This window comes from Gouania willdenowi, chromosome 11 (assembly GCF_900634775.1).
Source record: "Gouania willdenowi chromosome 11, fGouWil2.1, whole genome shotgun sequence".
NCBI classification, from domain to species: domain Eukaryota; kingdom Metazoa; phylum Chordata; class Actinopteri; order Blenniiformes; family Gobiesocidae; genus Gouania; species Gouania willdenowi.
The window spans coordinates 7,969,261-7,995,311 of record NC_041054.1 but is presented as its reverse complement, the minus strand read 5'-3'; the positions used below and the strand labels follow the sequence as shown (position 1 = coordinate 7,995,311).

The 26,051-nt window shown below is 39.8% G+C and overlaps 1 protein-coding gene across 2 annotated transcripts; it reads left to right on the top strand.

Moving 5' to 3' along the window:
• Positions 1 to 6,333: 6,333 nt before the first annotated feature.
• On the top strand, positions 6,334 to 25,485 carry LOC114472636 (ephrin-A1-like). Of its 2 annotated transcripts, none has more exons than XM_028461948.1 (5): positions 6,334 to 6,670; positions 20,865 to 21,160; positions 22,739 to 22,804; positions 22,900 to 22,995; positions 23,079 to 25,485. In XM_028461948.1, exons 1-5 carry the CDS (start codon positions 6,573 to 6,575, stop codon positions 23,201 to 23,203), a joined length of 681 nt encoding a protein of 226 aa, XP_028317749.1. In that variant the 5' UTR covers positions 6,334 to 6,572; the 3' UTR covers positions 23,204 to 25,485. The 2 variants fall into 2 exon arrangements, with proteins under 2 accessions (XP_028317749.1, XP_028317748.1); XM_028461947.1 differs by having other exon boundaries at positions 23,076 to 25,485.
• Positions 25,486 to 26,051: the final 566 nt, after the last annotated feature.

Here is a 26,051-nt window from a genome sequence, read left to right as displayed (position 1 = left end):
GTATTTTACAGCAGATTTAAAAAGTTTTTTGGGCTTTTCTATTAAAGACTCAGTAATTGCGATTATATTATTATAATAATGTAGTTGTGATAAGTTGTGAAAATATTTGTCATTTTTTTGCAGGTAGATGTAATCGGAATTGAGTTGTAATTGAACGTGGATAATTGAAGATGTAATTGCAATTTTAAAATGTATTTGATGTTTGCTCATTCTTGGCTTGGAGGTCTCCCTGCATCATTGTTTTGCTGCTTTATGTTTCCAACCCTTTCCATACATTCACTGTGTCTTTTTAATTCCACATATGGTGCGTTCTTTATTTAGCTACTCTCATATCACACACCAACACTTTTGCTTTCATTCTTGCTCGAACACTGGTTACTTAAGATTATTTTTTGCATTTTTCTACAGTCCTACTTGTCCGCCTCCTTCTCAGCTGCTCTTTGTCTCTCACTTTGGCTTGTTTCTTTTAGCTTTACAGGCGTACGGATTTGTGTGTCTGCGTGTGTGGGTGCGTCCGAGTGTGTGTGGTTTCCGATATGTTTAAATGTGTAGACAAAAGGTTAAAGTGCTAATTTGGTCCAAATTAGCCCAAAAAAAAGGGTTAAAACTCTTCATCTACTCACCACAAATGAGAAGTCAGCTATTTCCAATATTTCTATTGACTAATTTTGGGTCGAACTTGAACCAGATGTACTTAATCTGGACCAAGTTGGATGATCCAAACCCCACGCCCAATTTCAATGACTATTTTTGGGTTAAATCTAGTCAGTCCGTCTTAGCCTCGATTTGGCCCAAAACATAAAGCGCTGAAATGACGTTTGGTGGATATCGAGACCTCCCAGTCACGTGATCCCTAGCCGAGTGTGAGCCATTTTGACGGTCAACGACTGAGTGGAACGTCATGTTGTCGCACTGTTTATCATCCATAAAAACTAATTACAAAAGGAAGATAAAGGACTTTTGGTTTTAGAATCAACCAATTTTTAATTATTTGTTCATCTCTTTTTGACCCTGATGAAGAAATATGCCTTTTATTTGAAAAACGGAAATCAAATAACCACTCCTATTTTATTTCAATTTCCTTTTCTGAACGGAAAATTCACTGACCAAAACATACAGTACCCGGAAGTGTACTCTCATCCGACGCTAACGGTTATGCTAACGGTTATGCTAACGGCAGTTCGACATGACAAGATCGCTGCTTCCAACTGTGCATCTGAAACATGTCCTTTTCGCTTTAGCTGGTGTTGGGCACAGAACCTCCTCACGGACATTTCGGAGGAATTAGAGACTCCTACGTGTTGCAGAGCTAAAGATATCGTGGATAACGCTTCACTTCCGGGTCACGTACTTTGGCAAATCGGTAATGGAGAAAACGAATAAACGTGTTTGTTTTCCGTTTTTCGTTTTCTGTACCAAAGCAAAAGAGCTTGAATTTGAAAAACAAGGCGTTTTCCGTTTTTTCATTTTGGTTTTGGAATCAAATAATGAGTGTTTTTTTTTTCGTTTTTCATGTTTTTGTTACATAATGAAAACTGAATGATACACGGATTGGGCTACCTACTGACCGCGGGCAACATGTTGGTGTCCCCTGCTTAAGAGTCACTGCTACTGGTCCCTAACTTTGGTTTCCCTTAACTTACTCCAGTAAAACTTGCCTGATTCCGAGCAGTGAAGAATATAAATGAAGCCACTCTTTAAATGATAGGTATTCTTGCCTTTGTGTCACAAGGGGAAACTGATGTGTGCACCACTAATTAGAGGAAACACTTTGCTTCCATTGCTCCCAATAAGATTCCATGAAAAGTGGAGGTGAGAAAGAGACAAAGACGCTAACGGCATCCAGCTCTGTCCAGCTTCCCCACGGTTCACACTGTTTGCCAGTGTGAATAGATGGTTGGGGTGCTCCTGTTTGAGGAGGGCAACGTGATGACTGTCTGTTATTATGCCACTCATTGGTATTCACTACAGAAGGTCCGAGCACTTTGCTTTTAATAGATTTTGCTGTGGAGCATGAAGAATGAAAGTGGCAACAATCATCGACACAAGAAGAGAAGGCGATTCAGCTAACATCTGTTGAAAAAGTGCAGAGAATTAGACACATTTAACAAAACAAAGGTGGAGAGTGGGTTCAAAAGGGCTTCCCATGGTGCAGTGGTTCTGAATAAAGTTTTTTCGTAAAGCTGAATGACTTGCTGGAAATGTCAAAGGTTCAAGAGAATTACAATTTCTGGGTATCATGGGAAGTGCTTTGCGCATGACATCATTTAATTACTTTGGTTGAAACAAGTGGGGGAAAAAAAAACAACAAATTATGGCCCGTTGTGTTCCCATGCAGCCATTCAACCGTTTCCCTATCATTTTCCTATATCTCATTTTCATGCCACAGAACAGACTGTGTGCAGAATCGTGGGGTTATGTTTATGTGTGTTTGTGCAATTATGTTTCTGTGTGTGTGTGTGTGTGTGTGTGTGTGTACATCTGTCTAATATAGAACAAGCACATCGCTGCAGTTTCTATTCCTCATCCCCTCATCTATTCAATCATTCACCAGTTCAGTTTGCGGCGGAGCTAAAGTGGTTCTCAATCTAAATGTCAACAAGGCCGAAGCTTCTCTGCAACAAATGTTAATTTCAATGCAAATGAAAAGTATGACGACAGTCCACCTCACCCTCTTATCTTTCTATTGAGGAAGAGGAAAAAAAAATCAATTGGAGTCATGAAAAAAATGATCTACAGCACATGTGTCAAACTCATGGCCCGGGGGCCAAATCCGACCCTTTGGAGTATCCAATTTGGCCCCCAGGAGAAAGTAAAAATGACAGAGAAAGCATGAATCATTGTGTAAATGAAACTCAACAATATTTGCAGGTGCTCATAGTTTTCTCAATATTTATATCGCATGATTGCAGTCATTTTTAATGTTAAACTCATAATTCTTACAAAATCCTTCAATTTTCCTCAAATAATTACACAATATTTCCCTTAATTAAATAGAAATTGGTTATAAAATCTAGGAAATTTAAAGTAAAGATCCTGTTGGGACTGATAACTGTGACTTATTGCTTGGATGTTACCGGTTTCTTACATATTTAGTATTTTATAAATACGTAAAAGTGCAAACTATGGCACAAAAATGTCAAAATTACTTGTGTTCCTTCATAAAATTTGTGGCCCACTTGAGATCAAACTGCCCCCTATTTGGCCCCTGAACTAAAATGAGTGTGACACCCCTGATCTACAAGGATAAGGGTTCTCTAACAAAACAGAACATATTATTGTGGGGATGAATGGCCCAAAATTAGCATTTATAAATGTCTTTCTCTGTTTGCACTGTTCAGTCTGAATGGGTTTAGACAGTATGGAACACACACACACACACACACACTGTATTTTACAGTCTGTGTTAGTAGTCGAGGCTTTTCACAAAGGACTTCTAGTTCTGAGTCTGGGATTTATTTTGCTGCATAAAGTAAATATTTGAGGGGTTTTGTGTAAACGTCTTTATGAAATGATAACAAAATGTCACAGAAGTGGTTTTTCAAAACTAAAAAACAACAAAGCAAAGAATTAAAGTTGGAGATGCAAATGGGTGGAGAATTAAGGTGAGGCTGCATCTGATCATAGATTGTTGATTTGAAAACATCTGCTAATGCCAACAAACTGTCAACAACAGTTTATTCTTCTCGTAGCCAGATCAATCAGTGGGTTTCCAGTTTTTAGATAGAGAATGTATAAACCCCTACCGCAGTGTAGCATCGAGTGTGACGTATATACAGTACATATATAATGCAGTTTGTAGAGGTGAAAGTATAGGATTACTTAGTACTCACATTACTGTAATTGAGTTGCTTCTATGGGTACTTGTACTTTTTTGAATATATTTCTAAGTCATTTTACCTGTTTTAAAAAGAAGTAATTTGTTACATTTCAACACCCAACCATTACTGAGTAAATTCTTAAGTTTTGTTTTGAAATGATCAACGAACATTGTGAAACTACAAAAAATGAAATGACCAGACAACAATCAAAGAATCCACATGTTCTTGACAAACCCTTTATTTTATGCAGTTGACTTTGTGGGAAAAACAAATTCAATTCCAATTGTGCAAGATTTGGTTTCTTCCTGTTTAAGTTGTTTACCAAGGGAACCGTGGCAAGATTTATGACCAAAAATGAACACGAGTCGGAAAAATCTGTACTCTTTACACCTCTGGCATTTTGGATTTACGCTGTTTTTCCGTTCACGTGTTTCCTATTGGATGTCTTCGTCTGCACTGTTACTGTGTGAATAACCTAATCTCTTCAGACTTTATCAAATCACATCCATCAATTGTAGCTATGTTGTTAAATGACAAAATAATGCAGAATAAAGTGCTTTAAATTCACTCTCCACGATGCATGGTGGCTGTTTCCTTTTCACGTTATATTCTGGGTTGTGGTTTTTTTTTTTGGTATCCTCATCTCTTTGGACAATCTTACAAGCAGAGCAAACGTAGCAAATGAAATGTCATGTCAAGCCGAACCAGCCTTGGAAACCGCCTCGGGCGTAATGGTTCACTGGGCTGAACAATCAGCTCATGGTCCAGATTATCCATGTCAATGACATCGAGATGAGATGCAGGATTTGCAATGTATCTGACAGCAAGGCAAGAGGGGGGGGGGTTATGGTTACATGCTCCATCTGCAAGATGCATAATCACCATCCCATGTGTAAGGTATCATATATAGTGGGTTATTGTGTTTCAAAATATACAACTCTTTATGGTTTACATCATTAGGGTATCTTTAAGGAATAATATCACTATCAAGTCTACTAGTGCACATGCCTTACAAACAAACATGGCAAAGCCTGTAGGATGATAAGATTAACGGCAGTTCAAGGAATCCATGCACAAACACACCAGATGTTGCTCAACCAGTCCTGGGCGGAGCACTTCACTCCAAGATAAGAGCTGAGGAGAAATGATGTGGCTGTTCAGTAGGTCTACAATTAGTTGAGTTTAGCTTATTTTGAACATGTACAAATAAAAAAAAGAAAAAAGCAAATGCAAAAAAAAGTGGACAAACGATGCAAAACAAGCTCTCAAATACCCTCCATACAAATACACGTCCGAAAAGGGGCGGGAAGAAGCATACACTCATTTGATCCCACCCCTTCTCCGTCAATCTATACATTTTCCATTAATTTAAGTTTCCAACAAATAAAATGCACTTAAAAAACTACTTTTTTAAAGCTAAAATCCACATATTAGGGTATTATTTGTATAATATTGTCAAGTCAGGTGGTAGAAGTTGTTTCATATGTCTTGGATGATTTTATAATTCACTGAAAATACATGTCAAATACTCCCTGTATGTTAAAAAAAATTCAATTAAAAAGGAAGTGCAGCATATAGACATATTTTTGCATTATTGTCAGTCATTTGATCAAAACCCTTGGATTTGAACTGAAAGATAAGTTGAATAACAGTCATATTATTCACCTGCACAGTCTATGCTTGTAAATGTAAATATATACTTTAACCTTTAACATCATATTAGTTCAAGAGCCACGTTTAACCCAGTTTGATCTCAAGTCTGAATCAGAGTTTTAGTTTTTAGACAAACCAAACCAGAAACAGTATAATAATAATAATAATAATAATAATAATAATAATAATAATAATAATAATAATAATAATAATAATAATAATACATATGAAGGATAAATATAATAAACATGATCAACAACAAAAAATGAAATGTTTTTGTGAAGAAAGAATTAAGCACAAATTCAAAATTGCTGTTGGACTCTCACGTGAATGAATGTTCAGCAATTGGTCAAAATTCCTTGAATTTTCGACAAATCTTCTAAAAATTTACAACATCATTTGCCAGAATTCTGAGGGACAATTTGCAAGAATTTTCTTAATTTCAAAAAAAAAAAAAAAAGAAATGGATTCAATATTCCTGTATATGGTGATGTAAATGATGGGATTTGAAGGGAGAAAGATATCATTTGTATGGTGATTATTCCATCTCCTCATCTTATCTCTACTGCACTGCAGCTTTTATCTGGGGAGGAAATAACTACATTTAAAAAACAAATGTTGTAACTTTATAGACACTGTATTTATTCATGTTATGTTGGAAAATCTCGGTCAGTGCTGTGGGTGTGTGTGCAGACTATCCGCGTAAACAAACGACGTTTCTCTGAAACATGCAGAGCCTGCGTCCAGCGGACAGCTCTGTGATTGGTCCGCTGGGGCTGAGGGGGCGTGGTCTGCAACTGTGAGCGTTTCACAAAAGCAGCCTCTCCGCAGCTCAGGCTCTCATTACTTACGGACCTGTCGTGTCACCAGCTTCACTCCGCCCGCTGTTATTGATCAAGAACATATATTTGTGTTTTTGGTTTTTTTTACCTACTGCGTACAAACACTGCTTATTTAAGCTTCGTTTGTGTGCACGAGTGAACTTTTCCCATTTATTTTTTTATTTTTTTCTTCTTCTTCTTGCTTTGGTTTTAGTTTTTTCGCACAACCTGCGTAAGTTGTGCGTCCTGTGTCCGTGCGTCTCCACTTCCCTCCAGCATGGATTTGCTCTGGATTGTGGGCTTCGTAGTGAGCTTCTGCGCCTGGTTTGCAGCAGCGGAGCGACACAGTGTGTTCTGGAACAGCTCCAACCCAAAGTAAATATAACGTCTTTTGATTCAATGCACTTTTCACAACATTTGTGCACAAACTCTGCGCTTAGTATTGGGGGGGGGGGGGCTTTAAAATCCCCTTATGCGCATAAATCAGTTCCTTTCAGATTCGAATGCATGTGTTATCTACTGCAGCTCATGCATATGTGGAGAGTTTAGGGTGAATCTGTGATGGAAGGAACTGCTGCTGTTGTCATGATAATAATGTAAAACAGTCTCTGGAGCCCCCCCTCCACCCTCCTCCCCCTCCCTCCCACTCTGAGCTCAAACCTGTTATCATCCTGCTGTTTACCTGTCACCTTTTCTTCAACCACTAAAGATTTATTTCCTTTCGCAATCTGTGAGTGCCCAGATTTACTGGCTTCATGTTATGTCATGTGATTTTCTATCTTAATTATAAATGAAGTAGCTTTTTTTTTTCTTCTTTTTTTTTTTGGTACATAATTTTGTAGATGACAGTTATTATGGGTCACAAAAATGAAACACAACCTAAACATTCATATTTTTTTTATTGTTTTCTATCCCAGTGTTTATTGCTTTCTAACAGAGCCTGACCAATATGGGATTTTAGGACCAATATTTAGGGTTTTAAAATTCCGCTATCCGATGTAACTGGCCATAACCGATATATATCAGTCGATAATTGATATATCGGTCATTATATGAAATAAGAACATAAATCACCTGGGGTAATGTGGATATGTAAGTGTGATTCTTCCCATGTAGACATATAATACATTTGTATTATTTATAAGCCATTAAGAAATAAATGGTTCTTTTTTTTCTGAAATGTGGTGGTGATGGTGGTGGTGGTGGTGGTGGGTGTTACAATGGGGTGGGTTCCAATAAGTTTTACTTCATTCTACTCCATTTCACACGCGCTACAGACATGATTGTATCGCATGTATTTCCTTCTTTTTTACAACCTTTTTTTATGTTTGTTTCATTGCCCAGCTTGAAACAAATGAAACTATGAATATACACAGGATATATACTGTACATGAACATAAATTCTTATAAAAACCCCAAAACACAAAGAAGCAAAACACTACTAAATTCAAATAGGGAACTTCCACTGATAATGACAAAATACAAACTTGTGTCAACAGTATTTTTGGAATACAATGTAAAAATACAATGTAAAAAATGAAAAACAAAGTACATGTAACATGGATTCATGCAAAACGTCAACATCATTATAGCTTTTGACCTAGGGTGTAAGAAAAAATCGACTTGTTGATATATCGCAATATTTTACAGCGTGATTATCGTATCGATCCAAGAAATTTCACTTGATTTTCATAAAACATACTGGCCACTTTTATAGATGTATGTGGTTAGAATCAGAATCTGTGTATGTAATTTGACAGTTTCGTGAACATAACACTTTTTTTCATATTTGTACTTGAATTACAGTCAGTTACCATTTACCTGTTCTCGCAAGTTTAAAAAATGAAATTAATTGTGTTTCATACCGTGTTGTACTTCTAAAGGTGAAATATGTAATGATTGATATTGCGATATGTCGCGATGTATATCGCAATGTTAGTATCGGGATATATCGTATCATGACATGCATATCGTGAGTCATATCGTATCGTCAGATTCATGACAATGCACACCTCTACTATTGACCGATGTCGATTCATCGGTGATGGACAAAATCGGCCCGATTAATAGTTTGTAATGTTTAGTCCTGCTGGGCTATTGGCTGCTTCCTCTGCCTTTATTTGGTGGTTGAAATCCCATAAAGCAGTTTTTCATTGTTGTATTTTTCCAGTGTTGATGCAACAGACTTGACTGCTGCCCAAAAGTATTGAAATATCTGTTCCAACATCCGCCCATCTAACTGGGAGCTCTAACCCCTGAGTGGAGTGGGAGGTTACTATCCTAAATCAAGATATCAAATAAGATAGTGTGTAGCTATCAGAGAAACACAGGGCCGTTCATATTTCAGCTGCTACGACAAGTAATAATGGTGTATGACAGAGACTGAGGAGGTAACTCGAGGCCTGCCCAGTAGGTCACTATGTGGGGGAGAGATAGATTGCTCGGAGAGGAGAAATCTGAGCTCGAACTGTCAGGGTTAGGGGCCATTTGAAATAAGTGGGGGTCAATTAAGAATTATGGTTGATGAAAGCTGTGGTGAAATGGCCGGGGGCATAAAGAGCGTTATGGGTTTGTGCTCCATAAACAAACCTCTCCGTGCACCCACGCACACAAACACACCCACTGACACACTTGGAGGGGCGAGTGCACACACACACACACACACACACACACACACACACACACACACACACACACACACACACACACACAACCTCATCAGGCAGCCACTCAATCATAAAGCAGGACACTTTTTTTCATCACGCCAACTGACGCCTCTAAATCAATCAGCGCTGCACTCACTCTCCCTGGTGTGCAAACACACTTCCATGCTTATTTTCAACCACTTTCTCTTTCTTTAAATCAACAATTCAACATTCCACCCACAAATTGATTTTTTTTTTCCTGATGGGGTCCGTCTTGTCTTGGGTGTTTGTCCACGCAAATAAAAGGTTTCAGGGTCACAATATTGTCATTATTTAAAACAGGTTCTCGAATTTTCTTCCTGAACCCAAAACCTAAGAAAAACACAACAGAACTTATGTCTCACCCTAAAGTTAGAGATCAGCCCAAAAACCACTAGCTTTGATTCGTTGTTAAAGAGATCCTTCACTGTTTTTACACACGTGGCCTAAAATTTTTTAAGTGTACTCATTAGAGGATTTATGTCTAACAAAACACATTATTTTGCACCATATCAATTTTATTAACTTCAAAAAATGGGACTATTTTAAAACCTGTATTCCGCCATCTTGAAATCACGTGATTGATGATGTCACACACCTCCATTTGCCTGTAAATAACCCTTTGTTTTCTATTGGAGTGCAGCATTCAGCCTTTTTTGGTCAAAATGCTAATTTGTGCTGCTTTAAGTTGCTCGAAATAGGAAAAGAATAGTTGTGACCCGAAAAAGAATCTATGACCGCAGGGGGCAGAGATTTATTTAAATGTGGTGCAAAAACGAAGCGTTTTCTTAGGCGTAGATCTTCTAATAATGACATTTCAACCACATTTGTAAAAACAGTGCAGGATCCCTTTAAACTGCAAAGAAACTAAAATCAACTCAATACATTTTTGACTGTGTTGCATTGAATGGCGTGACATTTGTCATGTGAAAAATCTTCCTTGACTTTGTTCTACAAACAAATCTTCTTCTTCTCCTCCTCAAATTGGGAGTATGTGTACCCCCAGGGGTACATGATGGCACTACAGGGGCTACTAGAGAGAGGAAAATTAACCAATGAAAGCAATACAAAATTTTTTTACAGTTAAAATGATAATCATAATAATGATGATAGAAATGTGGAAGATGAACTACAAATAGAAGGATCAGTGTTGGTCCCACACCAGGTGCGAGATGATTGGAATTGATAAAAACTATAGAAATAAATCTATTCAGGAGGCACTAAATAGTGTTTCATTCCACTTCTTTACAAAATGAGATTATTGAAAATGTTTGTAATCACTCTAGAGTTGTTTTTTCATAGTATTCTGAGCAAAATGTTATAGTCAGACATAAGAAGGTACTTGAATTCAGAACATTTCTAGAAACCATATTTTATTTGTTACATTTCCTTTTTCATTTTGGTAAAGAAAGCTTTCTTCCTGTAGATGGTGATTAATGTCCATAATAAAAGTGTGAAACCTTGTGTCTGACAATAAAAGACACTGTATTGTATCTGTAGAAAGAGAAGTCGTCCTCTGTGTGTACTATTATCTACCCTTTTGCACTTTGCTGGTTGTTTTTTCAGATTAATGTACTAAATCTCTCCCTTTTCGTCTATTCTTAATCCTGGATTCACAGAGAGATGTTTTCATTGGTTTGCTTTTCATGATTTCCCACAACTTTCTTGTTCACCTTCGACCCTGTGAGGGGATACAGTGTGTTGATGGGTGTTATTTCTATTTGAGGGATGGGTTGTTCTTTTGGCTCGGTTTCGTTGTTGCCTGATACTGGATTAACACACTCGTTAATGTGTTACAAGCCGGTTTCCGCTCTTGCGTCAATGTTTGATGACGGATTCTGTTCAACCTGTACGTGCACCACGTCCGTACTCAACACTTACATGTGGCTGACTTCCAAGGAACTTGTGCTTTAATTACTACATTGTTACAGCGCTGGTGTTATCGCTTCACCACAGTGTGGATTTCAACACTTTGTGACCTTTTATATTGTCTACATACTCCTAACCTTTGTTTCTGATTAGCATCAGCTTGCTCACCGTCAGCAGGGTCTGTTGAGAATAAAAAAAATGCCAGAGTGAGTGCGTGTTTTTCCGTAAAAAGGGAGCGTCTGAGCGTAAATTCGCTCACATGTGCAGCCATCACCGGATTTCAAGTGACTCACACGCTCTCGTACACATAACTCGGGCCGTTCACTCACACGTGGCTCACAGTTGTGTTACACATTGTAGCAGAAGCTCTGCACACTTCTCAACTCCACTGATGGAATGATCAGACCCTTCAGTAGCTTCTAGCCTTTTTTCACGTTTCGTCTGCTGACAGATCAGGAAAAGACCTCCTCCACCTTCTATTGCTTTGTACCTGTCTCTCATTCGCTCCAAAGCCTCTTTGCCAGGTTCCCTCCTCAGCTTTCAATCTGTTACTCTTGAACTCTATAAAGCTGTTACCATTTCATGCTCATTCATACATGCACACGTCAGTCATTTTTTCATACATTAGTTTTGTTTAAGCCTATTGTTATTGGGATTATTTTTTCCACTCATGTCATAACAAAGTATATTTTTAGGATACTATTATCCTTGGTTTTAATTTGACCCCATTTAATGTTTATCATTCAAAAAACAGTAGTTGACTTTTTTTTTTTTTGCTTCATATTTCATGACTTTTCCTAATTTGATAAAATAAGTTATTTATGTATTCAACAAATGAACAAAGTGTCTGACACAAAAACTTGGTCAACAAAACAATTTTCTGAAAATCATATTCTGGAGGCAAATATCCCTGTGATCAGATTGATTCCATTCAATGTTTATCATTCCAAAAATAATTGTTGACTTGTTTTTTTTTGCTTCATATTTCATGACTTTTTCTAATTTGATGTGTACAATTGATTAAGCGTGACATTATTGATGATATTGCTCAATGTGCTGAAGACATGTTGCATGCATTGGTGTTCCTCAACATTTTCAAGATACACTAATGGCGCGTTCAAACCAAACGTCAAAAGCAGCAGGTGTACATTCACAATACATGATGGACGCATTACTAGGGAGCGTTGGAGGTCCAGCTGCGTGTCCCGCGCCTCTTGTGCAGGGCGTGTTGAAGCTTTTTGCACGGCAGATGCTTTTGACGTGCGTCCGGCGCCTCCAACGCAGCGACGTTGGATTTGGGATTGTTGAACTTTTGGGGCATATCGCGGCGCGTCGACCAATCAGGAGCGTTCCCAAGCTTGACATGTTCAGAATAATGACAAAATAAAAACAGTAACCGGAGGTGGAGACAAATGGACAGGCGCTCTTCTGCTGGCATAGAGTGCCTGTAGTTGGGGTCCTGGTATGTGATGCAAGCACCGATGCAGGTCAGCAGGTCGTCAAATTGGGCATGGGAAACACCGACGTAACGCTGAAAGCGACTCTCGTCCGAGCGCAGCTCTAGTGAATTTAGATACGGCGCTGAGGCGCAAATAAAGCCAAGCCACTCTCTGGATAATGTAGAGCCGATGAACGGGAATAGAGGCGACGTGTTCAGCAAGGAACTTAACACTTTATTATCCATTCACCATACTTCTCTATAGTCCTCTAACATCACAGTGCACACACTGAGTCACAACAAAATACATCCGACTGGAAACACCGCCTTCTCAACACAATGTTCCCCACCATTTCACAGTCACTGGGTGAATTATGTACGTAACTGATCGCCACAATATCATCCATTCTATGAACACCACCGGCAACAGAGGAGCTCGTCCCCTCGACGTGCATCCCTAGAATCTTTGACACTGGTGACAAGCGTCCAACTATGCGCGAGAGGCACGATTTTGACATCCGAACGTACCATCACTCTAAAATTTAAAGTTTGACCTGATGGTGGCGCTGCAGGAAAGGTCATATCATCACCACAATCATTAGGGTTCAATAGGGGTCAGTAATGTTGTCAGTACATTTAAGAAGAGTTGGATTGAAAAACTATTCAAGATAATCTCATTCTAAATTAAAAGCTTTACCTGATGGTGGCACTAGAGAACAGCTCAAGGTTTCATTATCAAGGGGTTTATTTATATATATAACACAGTGTCTGAAAATCATTTTATGGTGGCAAATATCCATCGGGTCAGATTGATCCCAAGGTTAAAATGTGTTATTTGAGGATAATAGGAGGTAATCTTAAAATGTTGTTTTGATAAGATTCCCTTATAGGCTTTTGGATTTGGTTTATTCACAAACAATGTTTCCCAGGTATTTGGTTTCGCAACTGGTTTTGTAATTCAGTTTTTCGTGCGCTGTGTGGCTTAAATGGGAGTTATTTAAGGCATGTTTCACCCACATGGAAGATTTTCTTGGTACTTGTCCAGTGAATGCGGCTGATTTTGTGATGCTTTCCATACAAATTGAGGAATTGGTCTCCACGGTGGGCTTCTGAAAAAGAATAGTAACTGGTGTGACTGATCAAGGGTCAGAGTTGGCCGCGTGATGAAGTGGCACGGCCTCTATCAATCTGTCAGTCATTCTGTCACAGCGGTGGTCTGTGAATACTGTGGCCGGCCCCTCGTCACACAGCCGTGGTTGTGCCCCCTGGGAAAGTCTCTTTCAGTCCCCTTGGCTGCTTCACCAGCTTTTTTTATCTCAACTTTACAAGCTGTCCCTTTTCAGTTCATTATTATCCTCACCTCCAACTTTCGCGCTCAGAGAAGGAGAGAGGAGGCAAGCATGCTAAGAGGTGTGGAATTTTTTTATCGTTCTTGGCATCCGTGCGATCCTTCAAATGGTACTTTGCCCTTTTCTTCATACCTCCCCCCCCTTTTCTAAAGCTTCCTTCTTCTACTTCCTGATGAAAAAAACCCACTCAAACCATTCCAGTAAAATAGTTTTTCCTACTCTTTGTGGTATTTTTGATGTACGAGCACAGGACTGCTGTTGGTTTAGTTGCTGTCACGTATACACTCCATATGGGAAGCTTGTGCATGATTTAGAGATCAAAGATAAAGTGAGTATAAACGTCAGAGGGTTGTGACTAGGTAGCAGCAATAGATGAAGGATTTCTCCAGTTTCCAAGTACCGTATCTGAACCAACGCTGCTTTCCTAGAAAACATCCAGGTTTCTCACTTCCCTTCCTATAATCTCGCCTTGTCTTCAAACCCCACCCGGTTCCTATCCTACCCCCACCCCTTCTGGTTGGGATTCTCAGGAGAAAATTCCCTTCCATCGCCTCAATGCTCTTAATCTGAATCTGTCATCCGTCTGGAGAATTTAATCTGGGCAAAATACTCTTGGAGATTGTCACACTGACTCTAATCTCCTCACATAGTCTCACTGTTGAAGTTTTCTCTCTCTAAGCCTGTAATCATAAGAAGACTATCACAGTGGATATTTGAATGAAAATTCCCTTTTTTTTCCTTTTTTTAGTCTTCCCCTTTCTCTTGTTGTGGTAGTTTCAGGAGTAGGAGGGCATGTTTTATTGACTGCGTTAGATAGGGAATCAGGCCAAAGGTTTTAACTTCCCACAGACGTGCTGTTGGCATTAGCACAGTCTGCACGCTGTCTGTTGTCTCTCTCCTGTGTAGTGCTATATTTCCTGCTTACGCTTTTCCCGGGAAAAGCGCGTATCCTGTCGGCACACAAAACAATACATTTCTCACACACCAACACACGCAAGACCTACGAGGAGGGGATGCAGGACCAGATTGTGTTTCCCAGGCTTGTGTTAGAAACGAGTACATTGATTAGAAGTGAATCACTCTGGTTGTTTTATTTAGTCCCCCTTCCTTTGCCGTCAAATGTTGATATTTCTCTATTTGGGATTGTCTAGTGATCAGCATTACCCAGGTCGACCTCTGCGGTGTTTCTTTGCCCCCTTGCATGTCCTTGTGCCTCTTCCTTATCTGCTCTCCAGACATCCGCTGACTTTTCTCCACCTTTGCTTTTCCATCCTTATAAGCGTTCATTCCCACACTAAATCCCTTGGATAACATCTCCATTACATGACTGGTTGTTATTTTTCCCAATTATTACAATCCCTTTCTTAACGTCTCAGTGACGTTTTTGAGCCATAGATCAAAGGTGGTGTGCACGTGTCTTTTAGACTTGTTTGTCAAGTCTTGGTGACAGTTAGTGAGTCAGTGCAGTGGTGAATGAAAGGCATTTTGTGTTTGTGTTGTTGTCTAAAAAGGGACTATTGTGTAAATCAGGTTTCATCACTTGTCAGTTTGTGGAAAATCTACGAGCGTAAACATGTCTCAAAGCAAACATTGGCGCCCCTACAGGTCAGACATAGTATTACTAGTGTTATTTCAACATTAATGCAGCCGTAAAGAAAAAAACCCAGCTTCCATTGTGCTCTGTATAACATTGATTCTCAACTGATGGGTCTCTCATGCTGGACTTTTATTTTATTTTGAAATAAACTTTTCTTTTGACAGGCATGCTGTGAAATGCATGTTAAACATGAAAATATATAGCTGTATGTTTTGAAACAGATTATGAGTTTTTTCAACAGCTAATATTGAAAAACTAAATTTGTTTGGTCGCGATTTAATGACCATGGTAAAATATGGGATTATTAAGTAGTGAGCTCACATTGCAAATATAACAACATACTGAAATAAAAGTTTTGTCTTAGAGAAGTCTATCTGGAGTGAATGGGGGGGGGGGGGAAATCAATATTCTTGTACGGATATTTGCTTCCTGAGAAATATGATGTCAGTAGTGACCTTTCTGAACCAGCCCTTATAAGATACAAATGGGTCAGGAGATGGTGTGAGACAGTTGGAAAGAGCATATGTATTCATCTAAGCCTCTTTAGTGCAGGAATCAGCCAATTATTTCACTGCTGGACTTAAAGCTTTGTCACTCTGCTGGAAGGTAAAGAGACGCTCAGCAAGGAGAGCCAAGAACGCCGGCAGAATAAGCAATGATCCAACACTGACAAAGGTTGAATGACAGACACAAGAAAGCTGATTGAGATGGATGATAAAAAGTCACACACACAAAGAATGGAGGCTGGAATATTATGTGAAAAGGGAGTCGGACCATATTTGTTTCTATGACGACCCCCGCATACCCACGTCACATTATGCTTGGCTCTGCAAAAGGCAGGTCAGAGAGTTGCATAGTTGGAATACCACCAGTGCAGGTTGTGATTGGTTCAGAAAGCCCTGGTGGGGGAGGGCCTGAGTTGACACAAGGATCTAGTTGGCTTATTGAGCGATGAAAGATGAACAGAGTGTGGGAGGGGACGGCCGACACTGATGGATGAATAGTTAGTCTGATGAAACAAGAAGAATTTGAGAGATGGCATCAAACAGTCCTGATTAACCAGGCTGGTGTTGTATCTCTGCATCCAGATCCTCCAGGGTCTGCTCCTGTCCTGCATGTTTTGGTATTCTCTCCGTTCTTCAGACCTTCATAGCACAATCATTGGAAACAGGTGTGTGGAAGCAGGGAAACTTCTAATAACATGCAGGATTGTGGCCCTTGAGGACCTGGATTGGCCACCCCTGCTGTAGAAGCTCATCTTTCTCCAATACAGTTCTTTTGCACCAATTTATCTGGAAAGAAAGAGGCCCGTTTTTTTTTAGCACTTCCTTAGACACTAATGCATATGGACATTTTCATTTTCAGACCGAAACACCACTGTAAAGGGTAATACCTGTCTTTATGTAAGGACAATGAAGGTAAAAAAACAGCCCTTACTTGGGCCCTGCCCTCAGTACCCAGCTTTGGGCCTAGCTGTGCACTCTAAGCCCCTGTATTAAGCAGGCTCTGGTGCTGATGAATGGACTCCAGCTCAGACTATACTTTACCCAATAATCCCAACTTGGCCAAGCCGATTAGGTGGTCTCCACATTCCAGTTCACTCATTCGTGACGAAAACAAGTTAAGTTTTTTGGCAGGAAGCTTTGTTCAAAATGAATGTAAGAAACTGTCAGAAACAGAGTCTTTAAGAAGAGTCCTGTATTAGGTACAATGCAAGGCATTCAATTTTGGCCGGATTTTGGGTCTTTCCCTGTAAATCCAAAAAATAAACATCCGCCATTGTTTGCCACAGCGTTCAATCTGTGAAAACACCAGAAATGCGTTGGGAAGTCACTTTGGCAGTGTCTTGTATTCTTACTGTAATTTCTTGTGTTTGCCCAAAAAAAAAACTCTGCCCAAAACAATGGTGGATGTTTATTTTGGGGTTTACATGAAAATATCCGAATCCAGCCAAATTAGATCAAAATAGTGTTGAGTGAATCACTGTATTTTTTGTCTGGTGGAGAAACACAAGAAATGACGGTAAGCATGAACTAAAAACACTTCTATGCATTTGTCTACAGGACTCTATATCCCAAAACTTTGTCTCCAGCAGATTTAAAGTGAATACCTTTAAAAATGTTTGACTCCTACTTTCTTGGAGCAGCACCCATCTCCAGAACTCCTAATTCAAAAAGCTCCTTCTTACAGACTGTTATTGTACAAAACTCTCTGATGCTGACTTGGCGATTGTCTGACCTTTGATCCAGGTTGCAGCCTCCTTGACTCAGAGGTCTGGCATTCCACAGGGTGATAGGCCGAAGAGTTGAAAAGGTGATGGATGGATGAATGAAAGCAGGGGATAGAGGTGAAGTTGAAAGCAAAACTGAGCCCAGAGAGATTAAATAAAAAAGATTAGACTCGTGTTCCTAAAGTGTCTCCAATAAATCAGGAATTCCAGCTTAGGAGAGGAAGAACCGTGTCTGGGAACAGTCTGTTGCCCATTTTTCACCAGACTGTATACTCACACTTGCAGTTCTAATCACTTGCCATTCCTGCGCTGCTATCATCACTGTTCATTATTGGCATTCATTATCCACCTTATCATGACCGAAACACACTCCCAAAGCCCTCGGAGCTTTGGGGAAGCAGCACACACAGAGTCTCACACACAAACAATCTCACTGTTCATTGTGTAAAGCTGAGACCACAAGCACATGCTGCATATTTCCCATAGCTACATATATCATCTCTAACATGAGACCTCTTTCATGCTGTGACGTCTACAGTGTCACTGTCATTAAAAAGAAAACATTCTGGAATAGATAATGACATTTAATCAGGATGTGTTACGGCCACTGAAGATGAAAAGAACCGACTGCAAGAAGATAATTCCCCAAAAATTCACAGTGGAAGACTGAAAGGGAGAGGGTTTGTCTGCCAAAGTGAAGGTGGCATAATTTGACTCCGTTAGCGCGGCTCAATCACACGGAGACCAAGCTTTCTTTGAAGTGTGCTTCTCCAATCTGTTAATTAAGCTGATGCTGTGAAACATTTCAATGCTGAGGTGTTAGAGGGGAACAAAAGACAGGAGGATAATTAAAACTATTTGCCGCTAATAAAAGGCATTTGCCTGCTTTCCTCTGGTGAATATTCAGCAACGGTTCTTTGCGTTAAGTAAGGCACTCAATCAGTTTGGGCATGTTGCGAGTAGAAGTATGAAACGGTGGCATTAAAGAAACAACTGTAGCACTCTCATTGTAACACTGATTGACTGAAACTTCAAAAGCAAGTTCTAACTTGAGCCCTTTGAGGCCCCCCCTCCCCCCCCTCGCCTATTCATTTCCCTTGCCTCCCCTCCAGACTTTAGCCTAAAGGGGCTGGGAACTGGGGATCAGGAGGGCATAATTACCCCCCTCCAGGGCAACTTTAATACCCCTTTTTGTGTTTTAATTGCACCCCCCCGTCGACCCTCTTTTGATGAACACATTGGGACCATACCACGACCAGTTAGTAATCATGGCTCTGGGTGCAGGAGGGATAGGGTGTAGGGACTCTGTTTGTGTGTGTTTCCACTGTTTGCAAAGGGATACCATCTCTGTCAGGCAACTGAGTTGGTTCAATAGTGTTATCGATTCAACTGGGATTGAAAGTGTCAGTGGGAAAAACACTTTAGCAGCGCGCTGGTAAACAGAGCATGGCAGCAGGCACTGTAGATAAGCGCTAAGCTCTTTGTGCCACCACGGAACAATAATTATTGCACCACCACCCCCAAAAAAGTCAACGAGAGCCTTTCATCATCGGAGCAGCTAAGTGAATGTTTAATTTCCAGAAAAGATCCGTGTTAATGTAGCGATCGTATGCAATGGTGTTGCTGGTTTATCTGGTCATCAGAGTTGAAGGAATGCAGCCAGGCAAGGATGTGCAAAGAGGAGGTGGTGGAGGGAGGGAGGGAGGGAGGGAGGGAGAGAGCCAGGACTTGGGGTTTGGAGCCAGAGCGTCTGTCCATTTACCGGTGGTACCAGGGAGAGCACTGGACAAAAAAAACAACAAGATCTAATGAGCGGCTCCAGCATGTTGCCCTACACTTTGATCACACATGTGGACCTGGTCACACAAACACAAACTCTCCAAATGCTCCCCGGTACTTTGGGGGGGGGGAGGGGGGGGGGGTGTCTCCTGAAGGAGAGACGCACTTTTAGCGACTACTTAAGATCTTTGGATTTGATTAAACAGGGCATCACTTGGCTGCCCCCTCTTTGGGGTGGGTGGGTGTTGAAAGCCTAAAAAGTCTTGCATATATTCATTGCAAGGACAACAAAACTCAATATTGGACACATAGTATCCTCAAGTGTTGTGAAAATATTTGAGTGTGTCAAATTTCTTTCATTCTCAGGGAACCCCTAGTGATCCTAAACAGTAGGGGAGGTAAGGTGATAGGCATTAAGAGCTCTGTGTACCAGTGTGTGTGTATGTGTGTGAGTGAGTGAGCAAGAGAGAAAGAGAGAGAGAGAGTGGGTTTGGTGAGTGTAAATAGTAGGTAGCTACAGCTTTGGATTGTTGATAGATGGGAATTACCGGGACGTGTGGGTGAGTGCGTGTTGCTGGCAGTCAGCTACTACTCGGAGCCAGTGATAGATGGCTTTGACTGGGAAATAAGGGTTCACTGGGAGCTGCCCCTGGAGGCCATACCCAGTTGGAGGGGGAAGGTAGAGGAGCTGAAATACCTTTAGTGGTATTTCTCAGGAGATAAACACAATATCTAGGAAACTGGACCCAGGTGTTTGACTGAATCACACAGACTTGGGATGAGGCCACTTCATAGAACCTCAATCAAACCAAGAGTTTTTGCATTAAACAAATTGTGAATCAAAGTTGCCGATTATCATGTTTGCTTTCTTTGTGGTAATTAAAGCAGATCAGAGAAGCTTTGGATGAGCTTTAGTTTAAAGACCATCATAAAAAGGGTGTAAAAGGTGAAGGAGTAAAAAGGGAGGGATGTAGGTCGGAGACAGACAGCCTGACCGCCTCCCCCCAGAGGGAGTGTGTTGGAAGATAGTTAGACTCATACACACAACACATGTATGCAGAACTTGTTGTCATCCTCCATATGAGCAAACTCCTCTGCTTTCGTTGAAGTCGATTGGTTGTTTTGCATCTAACTTCACTAATCTGCATGAGTGGGTGTGTGAAGGCCTGTGGATGTCAATACTCATCTCCGGTCCTCCAGTCCTCATCTGACTGCTAATGTTTCTCTTTGACCATCACTTAGCTCCTGAGGGACACATGGCTCTTAGTCCGCTAGCTCTCAACAACCTAGCAGCACCAGCATCTCCCCTGGCCTCCCAGCTATCCATATTTAGGGCATGTTCTCAACACATCACTCTCTTCCTTATTGTGTTTTCCCTCTTCATTCACTCATACACACACACTCACATAGTTACACTCAAACGTCCTCTCGTTCTCGTTTCCTATCTCTCACTTCCAGAGCCTCTTAGTCTTTCTCCTGATTTCCCCGTTGTACACTGTCTTGCAGCCGATCAATATATAATCACAGGGTTTGAGATTTATATTTATTACTGCTCTGATATTATTACCATGGTTATCAGTCTTTTGGCACCTGCATAACCTATCCTCTGCCTTCTCCCTGCAGGTTTGTGTGGGATGACTACACTGTGGAGGTGAGGCTCAATGACTACCTGGACATCGTCTGCCCCCATTACCCTCAGGGCGAGGTGCCTTTGATAGATGCCGAGCGGTATGTGCTTTACATGGTGGAGCGCGAGGACTACGAAAGTTGCAAGCCGCAGTCGTACGACCAGATGCGTTGGGAATGCAGCCATCCATTTGCTCCTCACGCACCGGAAAAGTTCTCCGAAAAGTTTCAGCGCTTCACACCGTTCACCCTGGGAAAGGAGTTTCGTCAAGGAGAAAGCTATTATTATATCTGTAAGTGTCATTCTGTCAGTGATTGTCTTTCCTGTTATATTGAGTATTGTTTAAAGGATGTGTTTTGAAGCAAATGTCATCTCATATCAGGAAGATATTTTTATCATACTTCACCTCGTAGTTCAGAGAGTTCAGAATAAGATGAGATTTTTTTTTACCCGCAAAGGAAAACCTTGAATATAATAATTATATCGTGCCTATGGTGTTTTTATCACATAAAGACATAGGTGTAGGCCTCACAGATCAAACTGAAGATCGTTTGCTTGGGAAAAAAGGTGCAAAAGGTTAAAATTGCCACTCAAAAGTTTGACATTGTCAGGAAAGTTGCACGCATTGCATTGTGGGATTTGAAGTCCATAAACTGATGTATAGAAGTCATTTTACTTTACATGGTCCTCCACCAGACAAGGACAGTGATTTGTTTGATACCATTGTTGTTCTAGTTTGTTTATGGTATTCCCCAAGATGTCACCTCACTCCACGAGACATTCCATTTCGACCGGATTCGGATCGTGTCGCCTGAGCCCCAAAATAAACATCTGTCATTGTTTTTCCACAACTTTCACTCTGTGAAAACACCACAAATGTGTTGGGAAGTCACTTTGGCAGGACTTTTGTGGAAAACACAAAAAATCACAGTAAGAATGAAGTAAAAACACTTGCGCTTTGCATCTGTCTCGGGGACCACACATCCCACAATGCAATGTGCGAACCTTTACCGACAATGTTAATAAACAGAACAAAACAAACTTTTGAACAGCAATTTTACCCATTTACATTTGTTTTTTTTAATCTATGAAACCAACACCATGTATTTATCAGATACATTTTTTTTTGTCTTTAAGCGAGACATTTGCAAGACTTGGATTTGTTTAACCTGTAAGGAAGTGTGCAAAGTTTTAAGGAAAGCAGACAGAAATGCGAGTGAAGGCATATGCTAGCTAACTGCCCAAAGTTTTGTCCAGCTGGGATATCAAACAACAAACCAAATCATCCAGAGAGTTCCTAAATCTGAAATTATTTTGTATTTACCGAAATCCTACAATGATACCACTGGTAATTATTCCACATACATTTTGACAGCCTGCTTGTTTATGACTTCATGCAAGTAGTTGTTAGTAACTGAATTTAATCCTAAAAGTTTAACACAAAACTTGTTTTACAATGAGGAATCCATTACATTAATTGTGATTATATATTGATTAATTCAGAACATTAAAATCATATTCTCTTTTTAATGTACCAGCTGTAAAGCAAGTTGGTTGGGATCAGTGTGAACATAATCCAGGGTGTTTACACACTTTACCAACTGGAGACAATGCTACCCGTTTCAAGTATGTGACCACAAAGCATGAGTCGTATTGTTACTTTGGGCAAGGGTGTAATTAGATTAACAGCAGGACTAGACACACACACAGATTGCTTCCAAAAACTTTGCTCCTGTCTGATATTGCTGCCAAGTATTTAAAGTGTGTGATTGTATGCACACACGCTACAAGTTGGATGAAGAGGCCAGAGTGGGATCAATGCATTAGTGAGACCGTTAACACCTTGTCTTGTGTTTCTGCTTCTCTGCAGCCAAGCCTTTGCACCACCATGGCCAAGAGTGTCTCAGGCTTCGGGTGGATGTTGTAGCTATTGATGGTGAGTCCAGAACCTGTCTGAATAAAGAGATCATTATAAACCAATGTAACCAGAATTTTTAATTCAGTGGGATTTGTTTTATTTCATTTTTCTAGGATCTCAAGAAGCTAGAGTTTCCAAAGGGGGAACTGGTGGGCTTGGTGTTGGAGCCGGGGGAGGGGTTCACAATCCATCTAACAGACTACCTGCAGGTATGTTGACCAAACCTGAGCATTTAAATATCCACGTCTAGGATCAATGTATGCTTAGTCTGTGTATTTTTGTCTTGAAGCAGATGACCCAGTGGTTGTGCTGCCAAATGTCCAGAAGAGCGTACGGACAAGTTCTGCCGTGGCAGCGACATCCCTCACAGTCCTCTCATTGCTAGTCCCCTTTTTGTTACTGCTTTTGTTACACTGAGAGCACAAGACACAAGACGTTCCTTTAGGTGGACTGTTTTCCAGGGACTACAATGAAGTCAGTCTGTGTGGGTGGAAAACCACAGACTCAAAAAATCTGTGCCCCGTGCTGGCCACAGGGAGAGACTGCTGGAGCTTGTAAAGAACAGACGGACTCACTTCTGGCTGAGGAACTTCAAGTTTTTACAACGTGCATTTGTCGGCTAACATCTAGTTTTTATTCCCTTTTTTTAAATATTATTTGTCTTTCCTATTGGAAAAAGACAAAGCTTATCTGGATTTGTCTTTTTGGGGTCTCTCCAAGAAACACTTTGCAGAACAGGCTTACGAGAGAATATGAAGAAACAGAAGAGGAACCTAAAGTGGCCGAGGAACTATCAAGAGTGGAAAACGCGGACTTGAACATCTTTGAATCACAAGGGTGACGAGTGAGACTGAATTAAAAGCATTTCAACCAAATGCTTCCTTAGACCTTTGGAGCCAAAGATCAGTCATCTCTCCTGTGTGTACACTATTCAAACGTTGATCATTGTGTACCCTTTGTAGTGTTTGCTATCGTAATGATATTGAGTGACATCAAGTGATTCTCTAAATGTAGCATTAAAAGACACAGGAGCTGTTTTCATGACGATAACCATTCCTTTTCGGACCATGTGTTTGTCTACTGCAGCACTAATAATGCACAGTTAAAGACGCACCACATCAACACTACACACAGTCACGCACACTGGTCTCAGACACTCCACAACACATGAAAACGCTTTGTCAGATCATGCTAGGTAGGTGTACATTCTGTGAAGATAATTTATAGCATTTTGCAGCTGAGGAGTTTAACTGTATATACAATGTGCAAACAAGATCAAATGTTTACTGATGGCAGCGTCAAAGGGTTTTCTCCCCACGGCCTGTTAACGCTTGTACTCGTGTGAATGGAAGTCCAGCTGCGTTGACTGGAGATCAGGAGAAAGTGTGAGCTCCTTTTTGAAATGTGCAAATTTCTTTGTTGTTTCTGGCTTGAATCCACACACATTGGTTTTGGATAAACAGTATTGTCTGCGTTTGGCTAATTGGCTAACACTGTCTTTATCTCCAAGCTAACGGTAATAAATCTAACGTTGGATAGTAGTTTTTGACACGCAGTGTGGACACAAATTTTTAGAAACCAGTGTTAGTTATGCGGCGCCAATTGTAAAGTTGCGCATGCTAAAATGAACAGTAACTTTTCGCAACATTTAGCATTGTTTAAAAAACGTATGTGAAATTTTTTACGTTACTTTTGGCCAGATTTACAGAAATGTTTGTGAAATTTGTGAAATTTACTTCTTGTAAAACTGTAGTGTCAATGTTAAATCTAAATGTTAAATGTTGAATCTAAATGCTAAATCTAAATGCTAAATCTAAATGCTAAATCTAAATGCTAAATCTAAATGCTAAATCTAAATGCTAAATCTAAATGTCATGGGTGGAACTAAATATTTAGCTATTATGCAAATTCCCCGGAAGTACCAAAATAAAATCTCCCGTTCTTGTCCCCCCATGTTATATATTTCATGTTTCTTTGGACGGGATGAAACTGAAATGAACTTTTCTTGCTCTGTGGCTTTGTAACGTGCAATGACAAATACAGTTTCTGATTCTGATTTAACATTTACCATTTTGATTTAATATTTAACATTTAGATTTAACGTCAACTCGTTATATTTTTACGGGAAAAGTAAATGGCACAAATTTCTCAAACAGAAGTAACATAAAAAAATTCACATAGATTTTTTAACAAGGTTTGTTGTTAAAGTTGCTGTTTGTTTTAACATGCGCAACTTTACAATCGGCGCCCCATAATGTGCACAACAAAATTCAGAAACAAAATCGTTCAGAGAAAAATAAAGTATAGCGTTTTGGATCTTTTCTGCCAAATGCTGACACTGAAATGTTGCGTGGACCCTCAGAGAGGCGGGTCTTCTCTAAATGTTGATTCAGTTTTCTGATTTTCATTTTTTTAAAGGCTGAGGCAAACATTTGAGGAAGTTTAAATTTAGTCCGTCAGTGTTGAAGCTGATTTAACACAAACCCAATGATCTAGTTGCTTGTTCAGTCACTCATCACATCTGCATCAAACAGGCAGACTCAATCGATAAAGCACAACTGTGTATGATGCCATTGAAGTTTGTTTTATTGTTGTTTTTTTTTACCTGAACTCTTGTTACTTAATTTTGTACATGTGTAAGAAAGAAAACTGTATAATATGTACATATATAAATATATAAATATATATATAGAATATATTAAGAAAAAAAACGACTTGTTTGATATTATAAATGTGAACAAATTTTCATGTGAAATAAAAGATATTTTTGGAAAACCAGAACGTTGTCTTGTTTTGTTTTCCTTATACTGTACATTATTATTCGTATTATAGTTGGTTTGTGTGCAGCTTCAGTGAAGGATTGTGTCAAATGGAATAAAGTAGGGGTGTAATGATTAATTGTAGACTGATTAATCGATTGTTTGATCAATGATTTAATCAAATTAATCGCCATTTTTTTCAAAGAATGTTTTTCATGTATATGCCTTAAAAAGTAAGGCAATAAAATTCCCAAAATGTATCAACATTGTGTATTTATTCTTTAATGTAATTGTCTGGTATCAATCACAGGTTTCTAAATCAAATCGAATTGAAATCTTTGTGACATTGGCAAAAATGTAATGGTTCTTATAATTGATATCATATCATATCAGAATAAAACAGGTGATTTACACTCCTACAATAAAGCACCATGACAACAAAAAGCATATTTGCATTGAAACAACATTGCTTTTTTTGATTCATTGACTTTTGGATATATTGAAGG